Source organism: Myxine glutinosa, chromosome 10, assembly GCF_964187855.1.
Source record: "Myxine glutinosa chromosome 10, kmMyxGlut1.1, whole genome shotgun sequence".
Classification (NCBI taxonomy): Eukaryota; Metazoa; Chordata; class Myxini; order Myxiniformes; family Myxinidae; genus Myxine; species Myxine glutinosa.
Window position 1 is genome coordinate 124,331,078 of NC_136270.1, and position 25,653 is coordinate 124,356,730.

At 50.0% G+C, this 25,653-nt stretch overlaps 1 protein-coding gene across 6 annotated transcripts; it reads right to left on the reverse strand.

Moving 5' to 3' along the window:
- Positions 1-324: 324 nt before the first annotated feature.
- On the reverse strand, positions 325-20,014 carry LOC144894090 (uncharacterized). Of its 6 annotated transcripts, none has more exons than XR_013624809.1 (5): positions 12,159-12,192; positions 8,097-8,589; positions 3,145-3,220; positions 2,975-3,012; positions 2,317-2,636 (listed from the first exon to the last, which is right to left on the reverse strand). XR_013624809.1 is itself a non-coding variant. In XM_078786057.1 (5 exons), exons 2-5 carry the CDS (start codon positions 8,501-8,503, stop codon positions 2,582-2,584), a joined length of 570 nt encoding a protein of 189 aa, XP_078642183.1. In that variant the 5' UTR covers positions 8,504-8,589; positions 12,159-12,192; the 3' UTR covers positions 2,317-2,581. The 6 variants fall into 6 exon arrangements, 2 of the variants coding, with proteins under 2 accessions (XP_078642183.1, XP_078642182.1); XR_013624806.1 differs by having other exon boundaries at positions 2,975-3,042; XM_078786057.1 differs by having other exon boundaries at positions 2,981-3,012.
- Positions 20,015-25,653: the final 5,639 nt, after the last annotated feature.

Genomic DNA, 25,653 nt, shown 5'->3' on the forward strand with positions numbered 1-25,653 from the left:
CCACGGTGCCCAAAAAATGCCAACCCCCACCCTGCGGGGAAAATGGCCTCAAAAGGTGGTACATGCATTATAATGATGTAAACATGAACTGATTAAATTTCGGGGTCAATAGGTCAAAGGTCAGAGGTCATGTTAGGTAAAAAGTGATAACTTGAGAACTGCTGAATGGATTTAAAGCAAACTTTGTACAAGTGTTATATCGATCGACATCGTCACATCAAAGAGAGTCGTTCTAGTTCTCATTTAAACAACTAGCAACAGGACACGCCCTATGGGCGGGGGCTTCAGTTGGGAAGCCCAAATGAAACGGTAAAATATCAGAAATTGAAGGCTTTTTTATTTTAAATGATTCATATGAACATCCGTTGAATCATATCACACGCAAATCATCAAAATCTAAACAGTACATGGCTAAACAGTACATGGACGATCACGTACCACGTACGTCTCGCGTCTCGCTCGCTCTCATGTTGTCCCGGTAATGATCCTTCCGCAGGTTCACCTACGGAAACCTTGTTACGACTTTTACTTCCTCTAGACAGTCAAGTTCGCTCATCTTTTCGGTGCACCGGCACCCAGCCGAGAACGGCCCGTGCTGGGGCTGATCCGAGGATCTCATCAAACCGTCCGATCGGTCGTAGCGACGGGCGGTGTATACAAAGGGCAGGGACTTAATCAATGCGAGCCGATGACTCGCGCTTACTGGGAATTCCTCGTTCATGGGACACTGTATCAAGCCCCAGTCCCCATCACGGATGGGGCTCAGCAGTTTACCCGAGCCTGACGGCGAAGGGCAAGGTACATGCTGGCCCGTCCAGTGTAGCGCGTGTGCGGCCCAAGACATCGAAGGGCATTAAACATTCATTAAACATTAAACGTTCATTAAACATTAAACGTTCATGAAACATTAAACGTTCATTAAAGGATTACAAAACGAAAAACATTATGAAATTACGTTCACACTGTCACGTCAATCACTACCGTGAACACATACATTGTCACAACATTGTCACAATGAAAACATCGTCACAATGAACGTTATGCGAACGCGAATGTTATGCGGGAGTCCAAATCTGAGAATGCTGGAGACCAAAGCTGAAATTGGGAAAACTAAATAGCCTATTTTACTCGTGGAGATCCCAGGATTACCCACCCAAAATATCTTTGCGATCGGTTCAGCAGTTTTTATGGTACCTTCGAACAGACAGACAGACGGAAATTTGGTGAATTATAGTAAGATCGTCACAATGAGAACATCATCACAATGAACGTTATGTGAACACGAATGTTACGCGGGAGTCCAAACCTGAGAATGCTGGAGACCAAAGCTGAAATTGGGAAAACTAAATGGCCTATTTTACTCCTGGAGATCCAGGATTACCCACCCAAAATATCTTTGCGATCGGTTCAGCAGTTTTTACGGTACCTTCGAACAGATAGACGGACATTTGGTGAATTATAGTAAGATGCCCTGACGTTACTCGCTTTTTTAAACAATGCTCGCTCCCACCCCAAGTAGGCTCGCCCGCCTCCCCACACGCTGTAGGCTCGGAGACCTGGCTCACTGGCTCAGGCTGTCACAAGGAAGGCCAACAAAGAGAAGCTCCTCAACCAGGTCTCGTGGGCATCTTTGTCCTTCATAGATCGAGGCTTCCTGGTCTGCTCTACATCTTCTTCCTCCAGGCCCTCCTTTTCCTCCTTCAAATCAAAACACAGGGTGATCCCAGCTTGGGTCAATTCACCTAGAGAAAACCATGATCAATCTCTCCTCCAAAACTCTGATTAGCTTGCTTTGCTCGTCCTTCCACCAGCTCCTTCCTGATCTCTTCAAAGACACACACACGTACACGAGGGCTCTTCTTCCTCCTCCAAGCGAGGTCTCCGTCCTCCTTCCTCGGCAGAGTTCTCCTCTGCCTGTCCTGCCCACAGGGCAGTCCCCATAAAAATAAATTGCACATTTGCACTTCCGGCTCCACATCACACTGCACCACCATGGCTGACACACGCTGGCCAGACACAGTGATGGCCTTGTAGCACATATGACGCATGTATGTACCTCTGTCATTGGGAAATCCTCACATAGCCCCACCCACAAACAAGAGGATTTTACGCCGATGAAATTAATGTCTCGCCTGTCTATAAATTACATACGCTGCCTCCTCAACACCACATACGGCAAACGACTTGCTCTGCCAGGTCCCTGTTACGTGACAATCCAACTTACATAAAACACACAGACCATACTACACTTACCAGTCTATCATCGGATTACTCGCCCCCCAACCCCCCTTCCACATAACACAATACTGTATTTACAAGCTAAGAAGAGTTCGACATGGTTCTTTGTTTAAAAATCACCGCAGCCTTCTAAAGTAGAAGCTTTCCTGCACAACACACAAACCCCAAAATGAAGGCTGTATTGGAATAGGTCAATTGTTACATGACAATGTTAAATAGAACACACCAAAAAGTTACAAATGAAGCTTTCTTTATTTGGAGATTTACAATAATTCTGATGAACACTATATAGAAGGTGTGTGTGCAAGATGAGATTTTGAGAGCATTGATGTGCAAGCCAGGCTCAGGTGCAAGACGTACTCGACTGGAACGTGGCCATCCCGGACCACAAATTCGATCTACAGAGAGGAAAACAGGTGTTGAATGCCACATCTACCAAGAACGAACTGTCAAGGCTTGACTGAGACAAAATCGAAATAAAGCAAAAACGATTTTATAGGCCAAAAATCAGACTTATTTTGAATGCAAAAAAGATTGATGTGGAATATCAGCTAAAATAAAGCAATTGATTGAATTTTCATGGAAGACTCCTATTATTCCGAGATCTTCATTCCCGTTATCTGCCTTTTCTCAATACAATTCATCAATATGTGTGTGCATGCACACGTGGACCAGGGGCACACGCGGACCAGTGCCACATGAATGAATGCAGGGAGGAAATGTCGCAGTGACTCACACTCACAGTTTCCGTTTGAGTCCGATTAAGTGCTTCACCTGTGCGAGTAGGATCAGGAACTGAAACAACTGCTCACAGTACACAGAATATATACGGTGGACCGTCACCGTGTAAGGCACACAATACTATTCAAACAAGCATGAAGGAGAGTTTATAGACAGAGTTCATACCTTCTGAATAACTTTCTGTTGTTGTGCCTGCTTTTGCTGGAGACTCAGAACCTCAAACCACAGGTCCCGATTTTCGCTGCAGGGGCAACAACATACAAGGTTTCTTGTTAGCTATAAACTATTCAGTGGAACAAGACCCTTCTCTGGCCGAGATAGGTTTGTGTTTTGAGGACTAAGTTGCGGCATCTGTTAGCTTAAGCAAAACATGTGACTGGAAAACAAAAACCTGTTCAAAGAAAATACCGTAATCACTAATGTATAAGCCACACCTTTCAACAACAACAACACAATGCATTTTAAAGCCATTTTCCCTGCTAGAGCGGGGGTTAGCCTTGCGGTCCCCATGACAATCTTCTCCATTTTGCCCCATTTTCTGCATCTCTCCTTGTTAACCCCTTGCCCGCATTTCTTCTTCCACCATCTTTAGCCAAGTCTTTCTCGGTCTTCCCCGTCCTCTACTTCCTTCTACATTCATTTCCATCACTCTTCTCAACCAGTCACTTTCATCCTTCCTCAACACATGACCAAACCATCTCAACCTGTTCCTCTTCACAGCATCCATCACAGGCTCTATTCCCATCATCTTTCGCAATTCATCATTTGTCTTCCCCTCTCTCAACGATACTCCGCACATCCACCGAACCATTCGCATTTCCACCCTTTCCAGCCTTCGTTGCTGCTCTACGTTCATTACCCATGTCTCGCTCCCATAAATCATAACACTTCTCACACATGCAGCATACACCTTTCCCTTCAGCTTCAACGACACTCCCCTCCTCGTCAGCACGCCACTCAGTTCCCGAAACTTCTTCCATGCACATCTCACTCGAGCAACCGTTGCTGAATGGAGAAGGTGGATCAGACTCGGCATGTCTCCGAGGTAGCAAAATGTTTTCACACCTTCCAGCTTCGCGCCGTCTCCAAGATCCAACTCAACATTTCCTCCATCTGCAGCTCCCTCTGTGCACACCTTACATTTGAATGTAGCTGCCACACTGGTTAATGACCCTCTCAAACCACTACATTTTTGATGAACCCACTCAGCGTACATTGTACATTGAATGGAGTTCACTCCGACACCCTTTCTGCACACAGCACACGGCCACTTCCCAGTCTTTCCACCTCACCACATGCTTTACCACTTGCCATCACCTTCGTCTTTCCGATATTCACCTTCAGACCTTTTGTCTCCATACATTCCTTCCACTTGTTCATCTTTTCCTTCAGTCCATCCATACTTTCCGCAAGCAACACCAGATCATCTGCATACAACAACTCCCACGGTAAACCCTCCTTTACGTTCTGAGCCAGCATATAAGACACACCTTTCCCCCCAGAAATATCTGATCAAACATTTGGCATGCATATTGTTACGTTTGTGGGGGTAGGTGATGACATACCATAGTGGAGATGGAACTGTGTAGGGTAGAATGGAACACGTGCGAGTAGGAAACCAATCTCGATGTATTTAAGTAGCAAAACTGTGAGCTTAAGATTGTTTCTGTGTCTTCACACGGGGATGGAGCTTGTGTTATATAGATAGGGGTAAGATTAGTTTCCCCAGTATGTGATTGCCTCCTGTGATTTTTCCCCATGTGTTTTTACAATTATAACAAGCCGGCCATAAACACCCACGTCTTTAACCAACAACAACAATACCAACCGACATAACATTACGAAGCAGAGCCGAACGTTCTCGATAGACAATTAACCCCGCCCACCAATCGAGCAAGGAAAAAGGCCACGCCCCGAAGTTCATCATTGGTCGAGCCCGACCATGGGGTGATTCAGTGAAACTCGGCGATTGGTCGGGGTGACGTCAGGGTGACGACAGAGCAAGAAGGTTCGAGGAGGAGAAGAGGAAGAATCAATCGCTCTCTTGTTCGTGCTGGCTTCGTGGTGGGCGGTCGCTTGTGTGGTGTGTGCTCAAACAGAGAACTGTTCGGAGCTCAGATAACTTTTTGGCAACATTGGAGCCAGGGGTGTTGTTTGCCAGTGGTGTTTTTCGGTGGAGCTGGAGCCGTGCCACATTTCAGAGGGAGACGAGAGTGAAGGAGGACCGGCCGCATGAACCCCTTCACGTTCGTGGTGACACAGAGAGGAACTTTGCGCCATCTTGTGCGTTTCCCGCGCGAGTGGCTGCATGGACTGCCGCGACCATCAAGCTCCCATGCGTAGTCTTGATGCCAAGATGAATGCCGGCCGGCTTTGAACAATTTCTTTTCTTTTATCAATCCCTCGTCTGTTTTTGAGTCTGCATGTGGAGGTTCCTCAATTAGAATGATAGATCCACCTCACAGTTAATTTTCATTCTGTGCTTTAATTTCATTAAATCGTTATTGTGGCATTTTTTATTCGTTGTATCGTGTTTATTTTTTCGGTGGGTTTTCAGATAAAGCCCCGTGAGCTCCATGCAGTAAGCACTTTGGTTCCATCCTGCACGCGCCAAAAAAGAAGTACCGCCAATTTTCGGCTTGATTGCCTCGGAGTAAGAACTACCGGCTATCCGTCCAAGGCTGGTTTTCATCGGCCATGGACTTGACAATATTATCCACGAGAACTCAAGTGAAAGCTCTATTTCTCCAGATATCTCGTACCGCCACAAGACCAACCTTTGTCACTGGGTGCCACCATCTTTAAAATGCAGTGCATTGTGGGACATCTTCTGCAACAATGAATGTATATGCTTTGTTCTGAATAACAATTATTTTGATAGAATAATTAAAATTGTTTGCTTCTTATACATTAGTTTGCTTTTAAAATATTTTATCTAAACGTTAAAAATAATATATGGGGGAAATGGAGGGGCAACGTCAACATAGAGTACAAGGAGAGGGTGAGGGCCAAGTATGACCAACTTTGCGAATAGGCGGAAGGTTTGGAGGAGTGGAAGAAGTACAGAGAGGCATTTATGGGAATTGCAAAGGTTTTGTCTGAAAGGACGTCAGGAAATGGTGCATCGTCGAGGGAAAGAAATCAGATATGGTGGATGGAAGAAGTAGCTAAGGCAATTGGTGAAAAGGAGGAGATTTGGAAGAGGATAGAGAAGATCAAGGATAGAGGGAAGCAGCTGGATGCAGGGTTGCTGCACCTATTTGGGCAGAAGAAGAAAGCAGCAAGGAGAGCTGTGGATAAGGTGAGGAATGATATGGAAGATGAGGTGTACAACAAGTTGGAAGAGGATGGTGGAGGAAGAGTAACAGGGACGAGGATATTAAGGACATGAAGGGGATGGGCGGTGATTAATGTTGCTGGAAGAAAGAGGGGCATTGAAGGCGTGGGAAGGATATTTTAAAGAGCTGTTGAACCAGGAAGAAAGCAATGGTGGGCTGGAGCTACCAAGTTATATGGAGGTGGGGGAGAGGGTGAGGGGGAAGTAGAGTTGGTGGAGATCACGGAAGAGGAAGTGCATACGGCATTGAAGAGGATGAAAGGAAGAGTGCCAGGTATTGATGAGGTGTGTACAGAGATCATTGCAGTGGGAGAAGTCCGAGTCAGTTTTTTTTTGTTTTTTTTTGTATACTGAATCGAGGCTCGTGAAAGAGCTGACATTTACTTCACAAACAAATCAACCAGACAAACAAAATATATAAAAAGAGGGAGCGGATGACAAGATGGGGAGAGAAGGGGGAAGCACACAAACACTTGAGAGCACACAACATTTGAGAGCAGGGAGATGTGTGGGAGGGAGAGGGCTTGGGGGGAGGAGGCGTGGGAAGGGGGGGGGGGGGGGAGAAGTATAAAACACAAGGACACCAAGGACTTCCAGGACAGAAGTTGGTATTTCAAAAAAGTGGAATTGGGGTGAAATTAGCGGGGGTGGAAAAGATCAAGGTTTTGGATGGGGGAAGATAAGAGATGGTGGTGAACAGCTGTTTTAAAGACCTGGAGGGTGGAGTGGGATTGAAGAGAGTGAGGGAGTTTGTTCCAGAGGCGGGAGAAAAGAGGAATGAAGGAGTGAAGGTGAGCAGAGAGTCTTGATTTTGGCAGTTTAACCATAAGAGGGTTGCAGGCAGATCTTGTGCGACCTGTAGGAATATTTGCGGGACAGAGCCCAGAGAGAGCTGGGAGGGGGGGGGGGGGGCAAGGCCAGAGAGGAGTCGGTAGAAGACGGAAAGACCACCAACCTGCCTGCGGTGAGTGAGTGAGAGGCCCTTGGAGTTACCTTCATCGCGGGAGATTCCAATGATTCTGAACGCTTTGGTTTCAACAGCGTGAAGACGAGCTAGGTGTGAGGCAGGAGCACCAGCCCAGAGGGGAGAGCAGTATTCCATTGAGCTGCGGATGAAAGCCTTGTATGTGGTGAGGAGCTCAGGTGTGCCAAGGAAGGACTTCGCACGACGGAGGATGCCCAGTCGGCGACTGGCTTTGGAGGCCAGATTTGAAATGTGGTTTTCCCAGGAAAGATCATGGCAGATAGTGAGACCCAAAAGCTTGAGTGACAGAACTTCTTGGAGAGGATTATTCAGAAAGTGGATGGGAGGGTTGTCCAGTCGGTCTTTTCGGAGAGACATCGTAAGAGTGTGAGATTTGTCAGGATTGAAAGACATGTTCCACTCGTTTGCATGTTTGCATGTGTGGTTAGCGGTCACGACCCGAATACCTTGCGAGACCATGCGGCCGGGAAGACCGGGGATTGAACCTTCGCGTTCCCACACCTTACGCCAATTAAGTGCGCCGAGCGGGTAGCATGGTGTGGGTCGCAGCGTGAACCTGCGTGATATACGGACCTGATTGAGCAACCGGATTTGGTTTCGAACGATGCTGGGTCAATGGGTTAAAGGACGCAAACGAGGAGGTTGAAAGGAAACAAAATGTGCACGTTTTATTTCCAAAAACCACAGATAAAGGACTAGAGGCAGACTTATCATTTCTTACCTGTCTAAATCCCGACAGGCACCTTGCACACACACACACACACTGGGAATGAATCGCACAGGTTAAACCCGTACCGAGCAATGTGCAGCCACGGACTTGGGTTCGCCAGCTTTCGCGCGCAGCTCCCGGGCCGTTCAGGATGCGCAGCTTGCAGAGGAGCCGCCGCATCAAAGTCAGCACGAACAACGGTCCAGGTCTGGGAACTATTCACCGCAGGCAGGACGAACCAGCACGTCGGACAGCCAGCTTGAAGAACCACGACGAGAGAGGGCAGTGAGAGAGAGCAGAGAGAGCTCGAAGTGCGATGGGCATGGGTTTTATATCGGGTAGAAAAGCTCCCTAGAATGTTCCACGGCCTCTCGTTGGTTGTTTTGCGTGTCTCTCTCATTGGTCGAAGTTTGTTAGTGAAGTTTCCTGGGGAAGAGTCCAGACCTGATTGGTTGTTTACGTGTCCACGACCTCTCATTGGCTGCTTACACATCCACGACCTCTCATTGGCTGCTTACGCATCCACGACCTCTCATTGGCTGCTTGTTGGTGACGTGTCCACACCCTCTCATTGGTTACCTGGTGGTGACATGGGCAGTTCCTTTAGCCACACCTACCACAGTCGCGGTTGATCACGTGGACTGTGCTTGTCGCCACGCCTCCTTGCACATGAACCAGCGTCTTCCTTCCACTATACGAAGGTTTGAATCCTGCCTAAACTCAACGCATATTTGCTTTAATTACTACACAATGGGAAGGGAGCTAATCTTTACATTTAATAAGAAATAACTGACTAATGCAGGCTACATGTTGTCCTGTAATTAACTAGTGGGGTTGTTCTTTATTGCAAAACCTCAACAGTATGTTTGAGAGACGGTATAATTCCGGAGGATTGGAGGACAGGGTTAATTGTGCCGATATGTAAGGCAAAGAGCGGTGTTTAAGATCCGGGAAAGTACAGGGGCATTATGCTCCGAAGTCATGTCATGAAGGTGCGGGAGAGGATTCTGGATGGGATGATAAGGAAGACTGTGGAGAAGGAGCAGCATGGGTTTAGAAAGGGTATGGGGATGACGGATGGGATGTTCATGCTGAGACAGCTGGTGGAGAAGAGGTTGGAGGTGCAAGGAATGGCATTGGGTTTTGTGGCCTTGAAGAAGGCCTACAACACTATCCCGAGAGAGATGGTGATGGGGACACTGAGATGGATGGGTGCGCCGGAAGCAGAAGTTAGGTTGGTGGAAGGGATGTACAAGGGAAGGAAGGGAAAAGTTTTGGTTGGTCCTGGGATGTCAGAGGACTTCAATGTGAACATCGGTTTGAAGCAGGGACACGCTCTCAGCCCACTCCTGTTTACCATGGTGATGGACCTGGTAAGCAGGAAGGTGAACATGAGGGATACCATAAAGAGGTTGTTGTGGTAGAGAAAAGGCAGGAAGTACTATGTACTGTGGGAGTGGAAGGAGGCATTTGGGAAGCATTGGCTGAAGATGAGTATGGAGAAGACCGAATTGATGTGGGCCGGGCAGCGGAAGAGGGTGGATAGAAGGAGGATGGATGAACTGAGGGAGGAGATTGGTGTGAAGATGAGATTGACATGGAGATTGGTGAAATACAGGCTGAGATGGGCTGGACATTAAGTGCAGATGGGGAAAGAGAGAACGGCAAAGAGAGAGGATGGGATTAGGGAACAAAGTAGGAGGAAAAGAGGTGGACCATGGTTGAGATGGGAGGATTGTGCGAAGAGGGATTTCAGTAAGGTGGAGGTGGTTGAAAGGATGGAGAGAGTTGGCTGAGGACAGAGGGAAGTGGAGGAGTATCATGGTCAAGGCATGACAGAAGCTTGGTGCCATCGGACCTCACCCCTTATAAAGGGAAGAGGAGGAGATGAAGAAGAAATATTGTGCCACCAATGCAGACCGCTCGCTGGTTTTGTGCTGGAATTAGTAACTACACTGGAGTAGTAGACAGAGTTTGTAGGAAGGTTTGGATGTTACTTTTGTGGAGATCCCAGGTAGAAAATTAACTGAATGAGTAAAGCTTTCCCCTTGGGCACAAGGCCTGAGCATGGCGCCAGATCTTAGCATTTTTTTCCCAGCCAGCCAGACCATGAAGTCCAATACCTCATTGGTCCCTAGAGGTGACGTGTTTGGATGACATATTAATTGCATATCCTTCGGTGGTGGTTCGTATGCAGCCTATGGCCGCATAGCTGCATCATTTGTCTGGGGGTGCGGCTTTGCCACTGATGCAGTGCTCCCCATTACCAGTAAGCTGGTACTCATTTTGCCAACCTCGGCAGGATGGCAGACTGAATCAACCCACCTGGTGTTATTCAACGGATTTTGACAGGGGCTCAAATTCAGGACCCTAAGATCTAAGGGCAGCCACCTTAATCATTAAGCCAGCACCAGGCTTGCATATCCTTTGTTGTTTAACTACATAACTAACTTGACTGGCACTCAGTAGAGATCATACCTCCGACTGGTTGGCAATATCACTCAATTGTGAAGAATCATTTTTAAAAATCTGCTAGCTGGATCTGGATCCAGATCTTCACCAATATTGAATCGATTCTTCCTCGTCACACACACAACCTGTCCAACAAGTTTCGTCTAACTCCATCCATAACTTTTTGACATCCTGCTATATGTTGGTTTTAGACCTATCTCCCAATGGTGAAGAATAACTTATAAATTAAATAATTCTCATATCCGAATCCATATTCAGATCTTCACCAAAATCGAATCGTCATTGTCAGACACACAACTGGTCCACCAAGTTTTGTCCAAATCCGTCCCAAACTTTGAGATATCCTGCTATGCGTCGTTTTTGGCCCGATCTCCCAATGGTGAAGAATCACTTAAAATTATAGTAGCCGAATCCGGATCCGGATCCGGATCTTCACCAAAATCTAATCATTTCGTCCTTGTCACATACACTACACCTCTGCCAAATTTCGTCCGAATCCGTCCACAACTTTTTGAGACATTTTGTTCACAGACAAACGGACAGACAGACAGACAAGTGTGAAAACATAACCTCCGTCCACCTTTGGTGGCGGAGGTAATAATGTGCAGCTTTGTAAAAACAAAACAAAACAAAAAACTTTTCATTCTGTTTATTTTCGTCACTTCTGGACTGGCTTGGCCGACTGAAATAGAACAGGTGCCATTCATAGTAACTAAGGATAGCTGTTCAATGGGAACAGGTGTGAGCCTGAAACCCAGGGAACAGGTGAGCCCGTACGCAGAGCACGCCCAGCCCCGTGGTGAAGGCTCCTGTATCTTTCAGGCTCGAAGTTCGGTTTTGCTCAGGGACCCGAGAGTTAAACTGTGGAAATGATTTACACACTCGATTTGAATAAATTTCAATTTTAACGAATACAGTATCTATCTATAATTCCAGTAATCTCTGTGTGTCTGTGTGTTTGTGTGTGACCGCTGTTTCTCGACAACCACGGGTCCGATATACTTGAAACTTGCCAGGTATATTGCTGGGGACCCGAGGATGTGCCTTTTCAAGGTTTCATATTAATCGGAGAAGTAGTTACCGAGCTATGTCCAAAAAACGATTCAACCAATCAGAGAGCAGCGAGCTATCACGTGTGCCGAACGTGCCGAACAGACTCTGCCTCGGACGGCACATTTGAGAGCGTATTCATTTATTTCACGTTGGCAAACTATGTTGCCGCTATGTTGGCGTTAAACTATGTTTTAAAACTAATTAAAACTAATTTGCGATTCTTTCGCTTTCCTGCGCGTTTGTGCACGCTATGGCGATTTCTTTACCAAACTCCGCAAGCCGTTCGCTTTGGACCAAACCATTTCATGTAAATAGAGGGGGGGGATTGTCACCGTACTCGCAAGCCGTTCGCTTTGGACCAAACCATTTCATGTAAATAGAGGGGGGGGGGGGGGATTGTCACCGTACTCGCAAGCCGTTCGCTTTGGCTTTGCGAATGGACCAAACCATTTCATGTAAATAGAGGGGGGGGGATATAATTTTAGATATATATATAGTACGGGCATGCCCTAGTGATTTTAATGTTTATTGTATTTACTTCCTTCCGTTACTACAGCTCTTGTATGATATTTGCAAAGAAAAAAATATATAAAACAGCAAAATATCATCCACTCAACTCTTACCCGCAGCATTGGACTTTCCAACTGCGTGGCCTCCTCTCCTGTGTTTATTTAAACTAGGACGTGCCCGTACGTGGGTGCCCGTTCCTTGCCAAAAAAATATAAAAAAATGTCTTCGCCCATGCATGCATGGGCGTGCCCATGGGCCCATGGACGTGCCCGTAAGTGCGTGATGTGACCGTACAATGAATGTATCGTCCCGACGCCGCAGCTCGGATGGCGCTGCAGTTAATCGGGCCTGTATCGGCAGAGTTATTATAAACGTGTACTACAATCGATCGTTCCTTACAACAATCAACACAGATTGCAACGTCAAATAAATGAATACGCTCTCAAATGTGCCGTCCGAGGCAGCGTCTGCTCGCCACGTTCAGCATCAGTACGTCGTCACTATGACTATCCGTAAGTCCGGAAGTGACGTCCTCATTTGACTGTCCGGAAGGTCGCATATCGCAGTTACGATGAATCGCAAATTAGTTTTAATTAGTTTTAAAACATGGTTTAACGCCAACATAGCGCCAACATAGTTTGCCAACGTGAAATAAATGAATACGCTCTCAAATGTGCCGTCCGAGGCAGAGTCTGTTCGCCACGTTCGGCACACGTGATAGCTCGCTGCTCTCTGATTGGTTGAATCGTTTTTTGGACATAGCTCGGTAACTACTTGTCCGATTAATATGAAACCTTGAAAAGGCACATCCTCAGGTCCCCAGCAATATACCTGGCAAGTTTCAAGTATATCGGACCCGTGGTTGTCGAGAAACAGCGGTCACAGACACACACACATACACACATACATACACACAGAGATTACTGGAATTATAGATAGACTAGGACGTGCCCGTACGTGGGTGCCCGTTCCTTGCCAAAAAAAAAAAAAAAATGTCTTCGCCCACCATGGGCGTGCCCGTAAGTGCGTGATGTGACCGTACAATGAATGTATCGTCCCGACGCCGCAGCTCGGATGGCGCTGCAGTTAATCGGGCCTGTATCGGCAGAGTTATTATAAACGTGTACTACAATCGATCGTACCTTACAACAATCAACACAGATTGCAACGTCAAATAAATGAATACGCTCTCAAATGTGCCGTCCGAGGCAGCGGCTGCTCGCCACGTTCAGCGTCACTATGACTATCCGTAAGTCCGGAAGTGACGTCCTCATTTGACTGTCCGGAAGGTCGCATATCGCAGTTACGATGAATCGCAAATTAGTTTTAATTAGTTTTAAAACATAGTTTAACGCCAACATAGCGCCAACATAGTTTGCCAACGTGAAATAAATTAATACGCTCTCAAATGTGCCGTCCGAGGCAGAGTCTGTTCGCCACGTTCGGCACACGTGATAGCTCGCTGCTCTCTGATTGGTTGAATCGTTTTTTGGACATAGCTCGGTAACTACTTCTCCGATTAATATGAAACCTTGAAAAGGCACATCCTCAGGTCCCCAGCAATATATCTGGCAAGTTTCAAGTATATCGGACCCGTGGTTGTCGAGAAACAGCGGTCACAGACACACATACACACACACATACACACAGAGATTACTGGAATTATAGATAGATGTGCGTGAGCTTGAGCGATGACAGTATGGAGGAATCCCATTGGTTAATCATGGTGCCAGAGGCGTGGCTTGCCTCCTGCACTCATCAACATGGAAGTGACATTGTCCCTCAGATGATGTTCCTCGTGACTACGTTCCGCAGAGTACCTTGAGGGTAAAATGAAAAATAATATTTATGCAAATAAAGGTAAATAGATCGTTGCTCAGTTCGTGATCTTTTGCTTCAATTTCCGAGGTGGCACCACCTCCTTTGCCTACTAGTCCGGTTATACTGCGCTGAAATATGGCCGAAGTTAACACAATTTGCAATGCAAATGAGATCGGTCTCATTTCATTTATTAATATCCAAGGAACTTCATATCAAAAATCGAGAAATATATATTTTGTGGAACCCATTTTTTTCAACTGACTAGGGGGTCCGTTGGTCCAAATTTTCATTGGTCTTCATGACCTTGTAACATACCTGCCTGCCGGACTCAGGGGGGTATTTTAGGTCGTCGGGGACTTTTGGGTCTTTTGGGGCATGAAGGACTTTTGAGTCATCTGGGTAATTTGGGTCCTTGGGGACTTTCGGGTCCTCGGAAACTTTTGGGTCATTAAAGACTTTTGAGTCATCTGGGTAATTTGGGTCCGAGGGGACTTTTGGGTCTTCGGGAGCTTTTGTGTCTTTTGGGTCATTGAGGACTTTTGGGTCAATAACTTTTGGGTTACCTGGGTGTTTTGCGTCCTCGGGTGGGGGGAGGGGAGGTCTTTTGGGTCGTCGGAGACTTTTGGGTTATCTGGGACTTTTGGGTCTCAAGTGTTAAAGGGTCTTCCAAGGTCTAAGCCTCTAAGGGGTCTCAGCAGTCTAAAGAGTTAAAAGGTACATTTGAATAGTACGTAATTAATTAATATACGGAACACACACACACACACACACACACCCGGGACCATGAGGCGTGGCGTCATACCCCCGGGGCCACGTCGGTCATTCATAAGCGAGGGGATTAATCCCCCCTCGGTAAGGGGGAGAGAGGCCGACGTTGGGGTCCGTAACAGTATCTTGGGATATGAACCCATGGGGTATGCCCACGGTCTGCTGGAGTATCTTGGGATCTGAACCCATGGGGTATGCCCACTGTCTGCTGGAGTATCTTGGGATCTGAACCCATGGGGTAGCCCACTGTCTGCTGGAGTATCTTGGGATCTGAACCCATGGGGTATGCCCACTGTCTGCTGGAGTATCTTGGGATCTGAACCCATGGGGTATGCCCACTGTCTGCTGGAGTATCTTGGGATCTGAACCCATGGGGTAGCCCACTGTCTGCTGGAGTATCTTGGGATCTGAACCCATGGGGTAGCCCACTGTCTGCTGCAGTATCTTGGGATCTGAACCCATGGGGTATGCCCACGGTCTGCTGGAGTATCTTGGGATCTGAACCCATGGGGTATGCCCAGGGTCTGCTGGAGTATCTTGGGATCTGAACCCATGGGGTATGCCCACTGTCTGCTGGAGTATCTTGGGATCTGAACCCATGGGGTAGCCCACTGTCTGCTGGAGTATCTTGGGATCTGAACCCATGGGGTATGCCCACTGTCTGCTGGAGTATCTTGTTGCCAAATGTAAAGAAACTGTTATTTAGCAGAAATCGAATACTTTCTTTGAGTTTACTTTTTGAAAAACTGCATGAATATTGATTATCCTTTACAGACCAGTGTGCTCTATTTTGACATACATTAATGTATACTCTATTACCTCCTGCAAATGCTTCATCTATTGCTCTGTCCAATGCGGTTACTAGCTTGTCATGTGGAATATTTGTTTACAATGTGGAAAAATCAAAAGTTGAAAGACATTTTGCTTTACCCTTGTTATTAATGTTGTGGACACTGTCGATTTATCGGTTTGGAATTGTCAATGATCCAGAATTTCTAAATACCAGAATAAAACTTCACTTTTTCATGGTAGTTTTTCAAGCATTTATAGATTAGTTTCATTGATTAGTTACACAAACCAAACACACACACACACACACACACACACACACACACACACACACACACACACACACACACACACACACACACACACACACACACACACACACACACACACACACACACACACACACACACACACACACACACACACACCTCATCCATTTATCTACATAATAAAACAGGAGTGTCTGTCTGTCCTCGAATTTCTTCGGATGCCCTTCGGTTTGAAGAATGCGGCTCAGGCGTTCCAGCGGCTAATGGACAGCGTCTTGCGCGACTTGGATTTCGTCTACGTCTATCTGGATGATATCCTCGTCGCAAGCGCGTCCCGCGAAGAGCACCTCCACCATCTCCGCACGCTCTTCGAATGCCTGGGCCAGCATGGCCTCATCGTGAACCACGCCAAGTGCCGGTTCGGTGTCGCTGAAATCGACTTTTTGGGGCACCGCGTCACCAGGCACGGGGCCGTCCCCCTACCGGCCAAGGTGGAGGCGGTGAAGGGGTTTCCGCACCCCCGCACGATCAGGGGGCTCCAGGAGTTCCTGGGCATGGTGAACTTTTACCATCGGTTCCTGCCCCGCATCGCCCAGCTCCTGCGCCCCCTGCACGAGGCCCTCCGAGGGAAGCCGGGCAAAGGTGACGTTACCTGGACCGAGCAGATGGACGCGGCGTTCGTGGGCGCGAAGTTCGCCTTGGCTAATGCCACCATGCTCGCGCACCCGGCGCCCGATGCACCGATCGCCCTCACCACCGACGCCTCGGACTACGCGGTGGGCGCGGTGCACGAGCAATGGGTGCGCGGAGCTTGGCAACCGCTGGCGTTCTTCAGCCGGCAGCTTCGCCCGCCCGAACGCCGTTATAGTACCTTCGACCGCGAGTTGCTCGGGCTTCACCTGGCGGTCAGGCAATTCCGCCATCTGCCCGAGGGCCGTGCGTTCACGGCCTTCGTCGACCACAAGCCACTGGTGTTCGCGATGGGCAAGGTCGCCGAGCCGTGGTCGGCCCGGCAGCAGCGTCACCTCTCGGCCGTGTCCGAATACACGACGGACATCCGGCACGTCGCGGGGAAGGACAACCCGGTGGCGGATTGCCTTTCCCGGTCCGTTGCCACGCGGTCCACCTCGGCATCGACTACGCCCGGATGGCGGCGGACCAGGCCGCCGACCCCGACGTCCAGGCCTTGCGGACCGCCGCGTCACCGAGGTGCCGTTCAACGGCGCGGGCGCGGCCCTCTGGTGCGACGTCTCCCTCGGGCGGCCTCGCCCCATCGTGCCCACGGGCTGGCAGCGCCCGATTTTCAACGCCATCCATGGCCTGTCCCACCCGGGCACGAGGGCCTCCCAGAGGTTGATCGCCGACAAGTTTGTCTGGCATGGCCTCCGGAAGGCCGTCCGCGGCTGGACCAGGACGTGCCTCGCATGCCAGCGCGCGAAGGTGCACCGACACACCCAGGCCCCATTGGCCCCGTTTGCGGTGCCGGAACGTCAGTTTGACCACGTTCACGTGGACCTGGTGGGACCTCTGCCCCCCTCGCGGGGTTTCACCCACGTCCTGACCATTGTGGATCGCACCACCCGGTGGCCGTGCCTTTGGCATCCACAATGGCGGTGGACGTCGCGCAGGCGTTCATTGCCACCTGGGTCGCCCGGTTTGGCGCCCCCTCAGACATCTCGTCCGACCGCGGCCCCCAGTTCACCTCGGAGCTCTGGGGGGTGGTCGCACGGGGGCTCGGGGTCCAGCTGCACCGAACCACGGCCTACCACCCCCAGGCCAACGGCCTGTGCGAGCTGTTCCACCGCTCGTTGAAGGCCGCGCTCCGGGCCACCCTCCGCGACGGCGGCTGGGTCGACAGGCTCCCCTGGGTCCTGCTGGGCCTCCGGACGGTGCCCAAGGACGACCTGCGCGCATCCGCGGCGGAGTTGGTCTTCGGTCAACCGCTGCGGGTACCGGGCGAGTTCCTCCCCGACCCCACGGCACCATGGTCCGCGGCGCAGGAGCGCTCCATGAGACTGCCCGGAGGTTCGCCCCGGTGCCGACGGCGCACCACGGGCACCCACCTACGCACGTCGCCCCGGAGCTTCGCAACGCGGAATACGTCTTCATCCGGCACGACGCCCATCGGACACCACTGTGGCCCCCGTACGACGGGCCTTTCCGGGGTGAAGACCGGGGACCGGTGCTGGAGACCGGGGTGAAACATTTCACCTTGGACATTGGCGGTACTCCCGACCGCGTCTCGGTGGATCGCCTCAAGCCGGCCCACCTCGACGTGGACCACCCACCGCCGGTGGCTCGGCCCCCGCGTCGAGGCCGCCCCCCTGCGGGCGGACCCCTGGCACCGCCCAGCCCCACTGCCCCCCGGTCCGGCACCCATCCCGGGTGCGGCCGGAGGCACCCCAGACGCGAGAGTGCGCTTCGGCAGGGTCATCCGTTTGCCCCGCAAACTGGCCCTCCAGATGCGCGGGAATTCTGGGGGGGCACGTGTGGCACACACGAAAGCTCACTGGCGTGATGGCATCATTCCGCGCGCCAAGTGGGCGGCGGCCACGCCCTAGGGGGAGGCGTGGCCGTGGGATATACACCAGGCGCGTAGCCCGGAACGCTCCAGTGCTACAGTGGAGCTCTTGTAAAAAAGACTCTTTGAACCTACCGCGTTGTCCGCTTCCTCCTTGCTAAACAAGTAGCGCACATGGCACCGCGCTGCAGTTTAATATTTGTAAGGAAGAGGCAAGAATTTATCCCACAGATGTATCGTCATCATCAAAAGTTCAAACGTTTCAGAGAAAAATTGAGTGATCAACACTAGAATTAACAAATACAATTCCCACTTACCATTTGTTTATAGTGTGGCGGACACGATGGCTCGCTAGCGCGGTGACATCATTGCGCGCACCAAGAGGGTGTCGGCCACGCCCGAGGGGTAGGCGTGGCCTCGGGATATACACGGGGCGCGCAGCCCCGAGCACTTCAGTGCTATAGTTGAGCTTTCGAATAAAGACTCTTTTTGGTTACCCGCGTTGTTGCTTCTCTCCTTGGCAAACAAGTCATGCGCATAGCACCGCACTTCAATAGGATTAAAGAACAGTTGGAACTAGAACGGCACTCAGTAGAACTCGTCCCTCCACCTGGCCAAACAGTTTATTTTGTATCTCAATGATGGACCGGATCTGGATTCGGACCTGAACCAAAATCTAATCGGCTTGTTCTTGTCCACCAAGTTTACTCATAACTCGTCACTTATATGTCGTTTTTGGCCCCATCACTCAATGGTGAAGAATCACTTTAAACATTAAATAATTCTCATATCCGAATCCATATTCAGATCTTCACCAAAATTGAATCGATTCGTCCTTGTCACACACCCAACCGGTCCACCAAGTTTCGTCCAAATCCGTCCATAACTTTTTGAGATATCCTGCTATGTATCGTTTTTGGTCCTATATCCCAATGGTGAAGAATCACTTAAAGAATCACTCCACTAGCCGAATCCGAATCCGGATCTTCACCAAAATCTAATAATTTCGTCCTTGTGACATAAGCTACCTCTCTGCCAAATTTCGTCCGAATCTGTCCACAACATTTTGAGATATTTTGTTCACAAACAAACAAACAAACAGACGGGGGTGAAAACATAACCTCCATCCACCTTGAGTGGCAGAGATAACTAGAAATACACTCAGTCGAACACGTACCTCCACCAGACTGCGCAGTTTGTTTTGTATCTCACTGGCAGGTCGGGTCTGGATTAGGACCTGAACCAAAATCGAATCGGCTTGTTCTTGTCACCTGACCAACTCATCCACCAAGTTTTGTCACAACTCGCTCACAACTTTTTGAAACATCGTGCGATATTTCACTTTTGGTCCCATCACTCAATGGAGAAGAGTCACTTAAAAAAAATCTCGTCCTCTGTCATTCTGGTCTGGTCCGACAATCTGATCCGACAAATATACTTGGAAAATGTTCGATTTTGCATGTGACAAACAAACAGACAGACGGGTGAAAACAAAAGCTCCATCCACCTTCGGTGGTGGAGGTAACAAGCTTCAAATTTGGCTTGACTCTTGCATACAGTCGTAACTAACCTTGAATGTAAATCCAGGGATGGCTCCCGTGCAGCTCTCTCCGGCCCCCGGCACGTCCCTTGGAGATGGAAGTAGGTGAAAGCAGGAGCTCGCCGCGTGTCGCCTGAACTGAGCGGGTTATCACGGGGCGAATGGTAGGGAGCGGACTTTTGTGCGGCTGGCGGTTATTCACTTGCGGCTATGGCCGCGCTCACTCGCGTGGCTGAAAAGCGCTATATGCGTTACCGGCGCGTCTGGCTACGCCCGCGTACTTGTACGGTTCAACGCCTCTTCTTTTATCTCCTGGCGCGCACGTACTCATGCGAGGTCAAAGTTCAACAACGGTGAGTGATGCACGTTCCTCTCCGTCTCTCCTCTCTTTCTCTCTCTCCCCGTCCTTTGCCACTGCCGTATGCATGCGAGTCCTCTTATCAAGCTCCCTCTCTGCAAGTCCTTTGCAACACGCTTATCCTCTGCCAGTCCTTCACGAGCAAGTCCTTTTGAGGGCTTTGCGCAGCGGGTTATATAGGCACGCCCCGCGAACCTTCTGGAACTCACCAGACGCGTTTCACCACGCCTTCTCATGCCATGCCGCTCGAGCTCTGATTGGCTGGTGGCTCTTACCGTCTCCCCCACGCCGCTCACCCCGACCCCGCGCCCCTCCTTCACCTTCCGAGGCCCTGCCTCGTGTTAGCTTGACTCGGGGACAGCCAAATGGGACGCGGGATGGATTACGCCCATAGAGGTAGAATTTAAGGGTGGACGCAAAATGAATGGGGCCTACTCTCCTGTCTTTGCACAACGCAGGTACTAAGAGGGGAAATGGCCTATTCTTACACATACTAAGACATAACTACACTACAAATGGGCCTATATGTTGCTCGTGTGACCAAGGGGGGGGGGGGGGCACGCAACCCTTTAACCTTTAATGACTTCAATGTTCCAATCTCAAAACCGCAACACTGCCCCTCTTCCTTGCCAAACTCGTCCCCGAGTCGAACCCACACAAGTGAGAACGACTGGTTTTGAGAAAGGTTTGGGACGAGTTTTTAAATTACGTGTGACACTTAGATGTGGTTCCCCTCTAACATTTAATCTAACTCCCTGTATGTGACAGTTTTACAACACTAGATATGTCCCACCTACTGCGTTGTGTAACTAACTCTAACCGACTCACACGCACAGCTAACCGAATTGCGGATTTGTTTTGAAACTAAACATAAAGCCAGTGGGTAGCATCTTATTTACAACACTAAACCTAATTATTTACATTTATATAACCCAGGACCTGTTCTTCTTGGAAAGAAGTTTGGAGGGGAGAAAACACAGCAATGCACCAATGCACCAATACACATTTCACAAAAAGTTCACATTTCAAATGTCATACTTAAATGTCAGATTTGCTGCTTGGCTGCATCTTCTTGCTTCCTGCTTCATCTTCGGTGTGCAATAATAATAAAAAAACTAAAAGGTCTTCTTTCCTGGCACATCAGAATACAATGTACAAACCGTGTCCATTTTTATTGCCAGCAGGGCCAATCTCATGTGGTCCGACTGCATGACATCGACGCCACTTAAGACCAGTGGTCCGCAGGTGCAAGGTAAGTTTGCAGCAAATGACTGCTCAGCAAAAAGGCAAGGCCACAGAATGTGTGGTCCATAAGGTGTATTGTGGTGCAGCAAAATGCAGCAGGGGTGCCGCACAGGTGTAGCCAGGTGCATTTGCGCAGTTCAGTGTTCCTGCACACTCCCCTCCAAAATGGGTCCATGGGTGGGTAGGAAGACAAAGCACAGTTAGCAAAGGAAAGGATGCAAGGGTACACATCAATACAAGGCAATGCAACATGAGGGGCGCGGGAGAGCGAGCGGAGCAAGCTCGTTCCTAACCGTTCGTACCCCCCCCCCCCCACCCCCATGTCAGCCTAACCTACCCTTGCCCTTCCATGTATTTACAAATTACAAATTTGTCTCTACGTCTTGTCTCCCATATCCCCCTCTGAATCAAATTTGTCTTCCAATCCCTCCCAAGAAGGAAGAGATGGAATTACACACAATGTCACACTTCCACGTCATGATGCGTCTCACTTACTCAACAGTTTACAAAACCTGGTGTGGAGTTCCGTTTCCCTTGGTGAGTGGATGTGGATGGTGCGAAGAGATTTCTCATCCTACCTATCCTCTAATAACATTAACTCGGTTACACTACCCGGGGGTCATGCCCTGCCAATTGGCATCTTTAAACGATGTGGTTCTAAAAACCAATTCCCATTGGCCATCCTGTGATGCCATCCAATTTGGGTCTCACTCCCCAATTTTTCACTACTGTGCCTTTGCACAATTTCGGGGCTGGGTCGTGTGGCTCCACGAGCAGGTCCAACTACCTGTGCACCTCTGCCACTGGAGTCTCCACCCGAGCTTACCTTGCTCCTTGCGACTACCCTAAATCGGGGAAGGCCCCTCCTGGCTCTCTCACCCCTCTGATGCCCTCTCTGGCATTGGGCTACCCGGGTCCTTCTCCTAGGATCCTCGGGCCCCACTGAACACTACTCTGACTCTAACTGGCTCCCAGAGCCTACCTGCGGCCTCACCTGGCTGACAGACTACCAGTGGCGGAGTGCCCCAACAACCATACGCACCAATTAAACCACACGCCCAGCCATTCCACAGTCTCACGCACCCTACAAAGCACTACTTGCTGCTGCCTGCACGACAGGTGTCAATATCCATACAAATCTTGCCTATACCCTCTACCTGGCTTTACACGACCCACCCCGGGCATCCGTGAATGGGTTCCATCTCCCCCCATTCACTCTTTCGCACCATGCATTCCACACCTTCTATTCCACACCAAGCATTCCACACTTTTACTTTCACACACCATTTATGTCGCACCCTTTTGTGCTCACACACCTCTTTCCTCGCACACCTCAAACACAATTCCATTTGTCTTACTCGACACAATCCCTCACATACACAGCATCATCTACCTAACTGCTTCCCCTACTCTTGTGCTTCCCTGCCATCCCTTTACACTGTGCACTCCCTTCGTCATTATCAACCACCTAAGCTACCTACGTCCCCACTATAGGTACAGTGTCACTACTTAAATCTCTGTCCCTAAGGTCTTCTAATTCCCTATCATTATCCTAGCCCTCCCTCGGCTAGCTTCGGTGCCCCATGGAGGTAACCATTGCGGCACCCCCATGAGCCTGTCACTGCCATCCCCGTAAACTAATGCTCATGGGCCCTGGTCGTGTGAGGAATGGTCAAGCTACCATTCCCCCACGTAGGGTACACAACTCTCATCCGTCCGCTACACTTGAGCCTCTCCAAGTGGATGTACATTGTCACGGCTCGGCCTCGCAGGGCCTCGCGATCCATGCGGGTGGTTGGTCTCCTGTATGGGGTGTCCGTCCGGCATTTTCGATCCAAAGGGGGAGGGATGGACGGGCCGAGGTTCAGGGCTCCATCCCTGCGCGGGGCCTCGCGGTCCCACGCATGGTGACCCAACCGCCCACGGCCGGAGCACCGCACCTGCCAAGGTGCGCGGCTCCGAAATCTCCTACCTCCCTTTGAACCTCGCCGATTGCCTTTGCTGCCACGGCACGGCACCAACCATACAGTGCGCGGGGCCGGCACGAATCATGCACGTCGGTCCTTGTGAACCCGCCGCGGCACCGATCCCCGCCGGTCCCTGCTGCACACAACTCACCGAGGGCTCACGTCGGCTATCCGTCCCGCCAAACGCTACCCCGGTCGGTGTCGATGCTTGAGCCGCGTCCTCACTGCTCGCGACGCACTCCGCACTCGCACACCCAGGCCCCCCCGCACCTCCCATACACTCCGTTACTGTACACTTTCCCCACACACAGTCTGGTGTGCATTCTCCCTCTCTCTCTGTAACACACTCGGTCATCGCACACTCTCCTTCCACATTCTCTGGTGTGCATTCTCCCTCACACACCACACTCACACCTTTCACAAACTCCGTTGCACACTCTTCCCGCACACAGTCGAACACCCACGGGTGTGCACTCTCCTGTTACACACCCAATCATCGCACCCCCTGGCGCACACTTTTTGTTACACACTCCGTAACACCCCCGATTGTGCACTCCTGGACACACTCTGCAACACGCTCGGGTGTGCACTCCTGCACACACTCTGTAACACACTCTCCCGTTACACACTCCTTTTCCACACTCTCGGGTGTGCACTCCTTCGCACACTCAATCATCGCACACTCTGGCACACACTTTTCTCTCTCACACCTCGGCGCACACTCTCTCTTGTACCGCGCACCAGTCACCCTCGTACACCGCACAATGGACCTTCCGCGACCGCCCGGGTTTCGTCTTTGTCCCAAGCGCGCCAAAAACCCGTTTGCGCCAAACACATTCGCGCCATTATTTCTACTCACCATGGGGACCTCCTTTTCCGGCTTCTTTGCCAGCACCTGCAAACCTTTATTGGGGTTAGCAAGCATGGCATCATGGTGTAAATGCAAACTTTATGCGCATTCCATTTTCTTTCTCCCGCGACTTGCTCACTTTTTCTGCCGTCTCTTCGGCCCCAATTATTTATTTTTCTAGCTCGACGACTGCCGCCGCCGGCGCCCATGAAATTTTCTCATCCAATTCGGCGACCGTCGGTTCTTCTACACCCCGCGTCGCTTCCTCCAGACCCCCGATCAACTTGGCTGTGCCTCACTCAAGCTCGCTCCCCACGCGTTCCTCACATCGCTTCACCTCGTCGCGCGCCACCGCGACCTTCCCGCTCAACATGCGCCCAATGTCCTCCCCCGCCTTTTTCATGTCACACATGGATTCCTCCCTCATCTTTTTTAATGACTCCCCTTGGGTGTCCATTCTTTCATTATTTTATTCATGTCATTCTTTAGTCCCCGCATTTCGTCCTTTTGGGCATCAATTATTTCCCTTTTTGATTTGTCCATTTTCACAATCAGTTGGATTAGGAGCAATTCAAGGCCAGATGAGGCTCGCACAGCGGGCTCGGCTGCCGCGGCCACGTGCGAGGCACCGCCATTTTCTCCGCCAGCAACCGCCCCCTCTTCGGCTTCCTCCACTACCAACTGTCTCTCCTGCAGGTCCTGGGTCATTAATTCTTCCTCTATTTCTACCCCCAGCATTCGACCGCCTTGGTGAGCCATGGCACGAATATAAATTTGTCTTTTTTTTTTTTTTTTTAAATGAAATTTCATTCGCTCGTAATTTCGAGTGCGTGAAGCGCACTCCAGGTCCAATCCCACTCCCGGAAACCAAATGTTACGGCCAATATGTACAATTTGGTGTCCAAATTTTTTTCCAGGGTTCCAAATCCCACTCCTGACACCAAATGTTACAGTTTACGCGCGATCCTCCTGCCCTTACCCAGGGGAGATTAAGCCCCTCGTTCTTTTTGGGTCATCGCAACAGAGAGACTTGAATCGCCACTTCTGGTCGGACGCGAGACAGGGTTTCGGGATGATGTTCGCACGTACCTAAGTACTCACATCGCCGCGGAAGCGGGGATCAAGTCTCGCACGAACCACGCGTAATTTGAGTACGTCCGAGTGGATGGCATACCACGTGGTCCGTGCAGTTACCTGGTATTGGAACCCGATTAGAGTGGTTGTATTCGTACCATGCTTAGTCAATAGATGGAAGGGACGAGACGGTCGAATAAAAGGAAGAACACAGGTTTAATTATTATTATGTACAAGGCGAAGAGACACAGAGCAGAACTTAAACAGTCTTAGCTTATTCCCAGACACGGGCCCGATCACACTCACAGGGGGAAATGAAGAAAGGATGGTGTTCAGGCACTGAACGCTCCGGCTTGGTTGTCCAGGAACAGCTTCGCCCGGCGTGGCCCTCCCCGGTCACAGCACG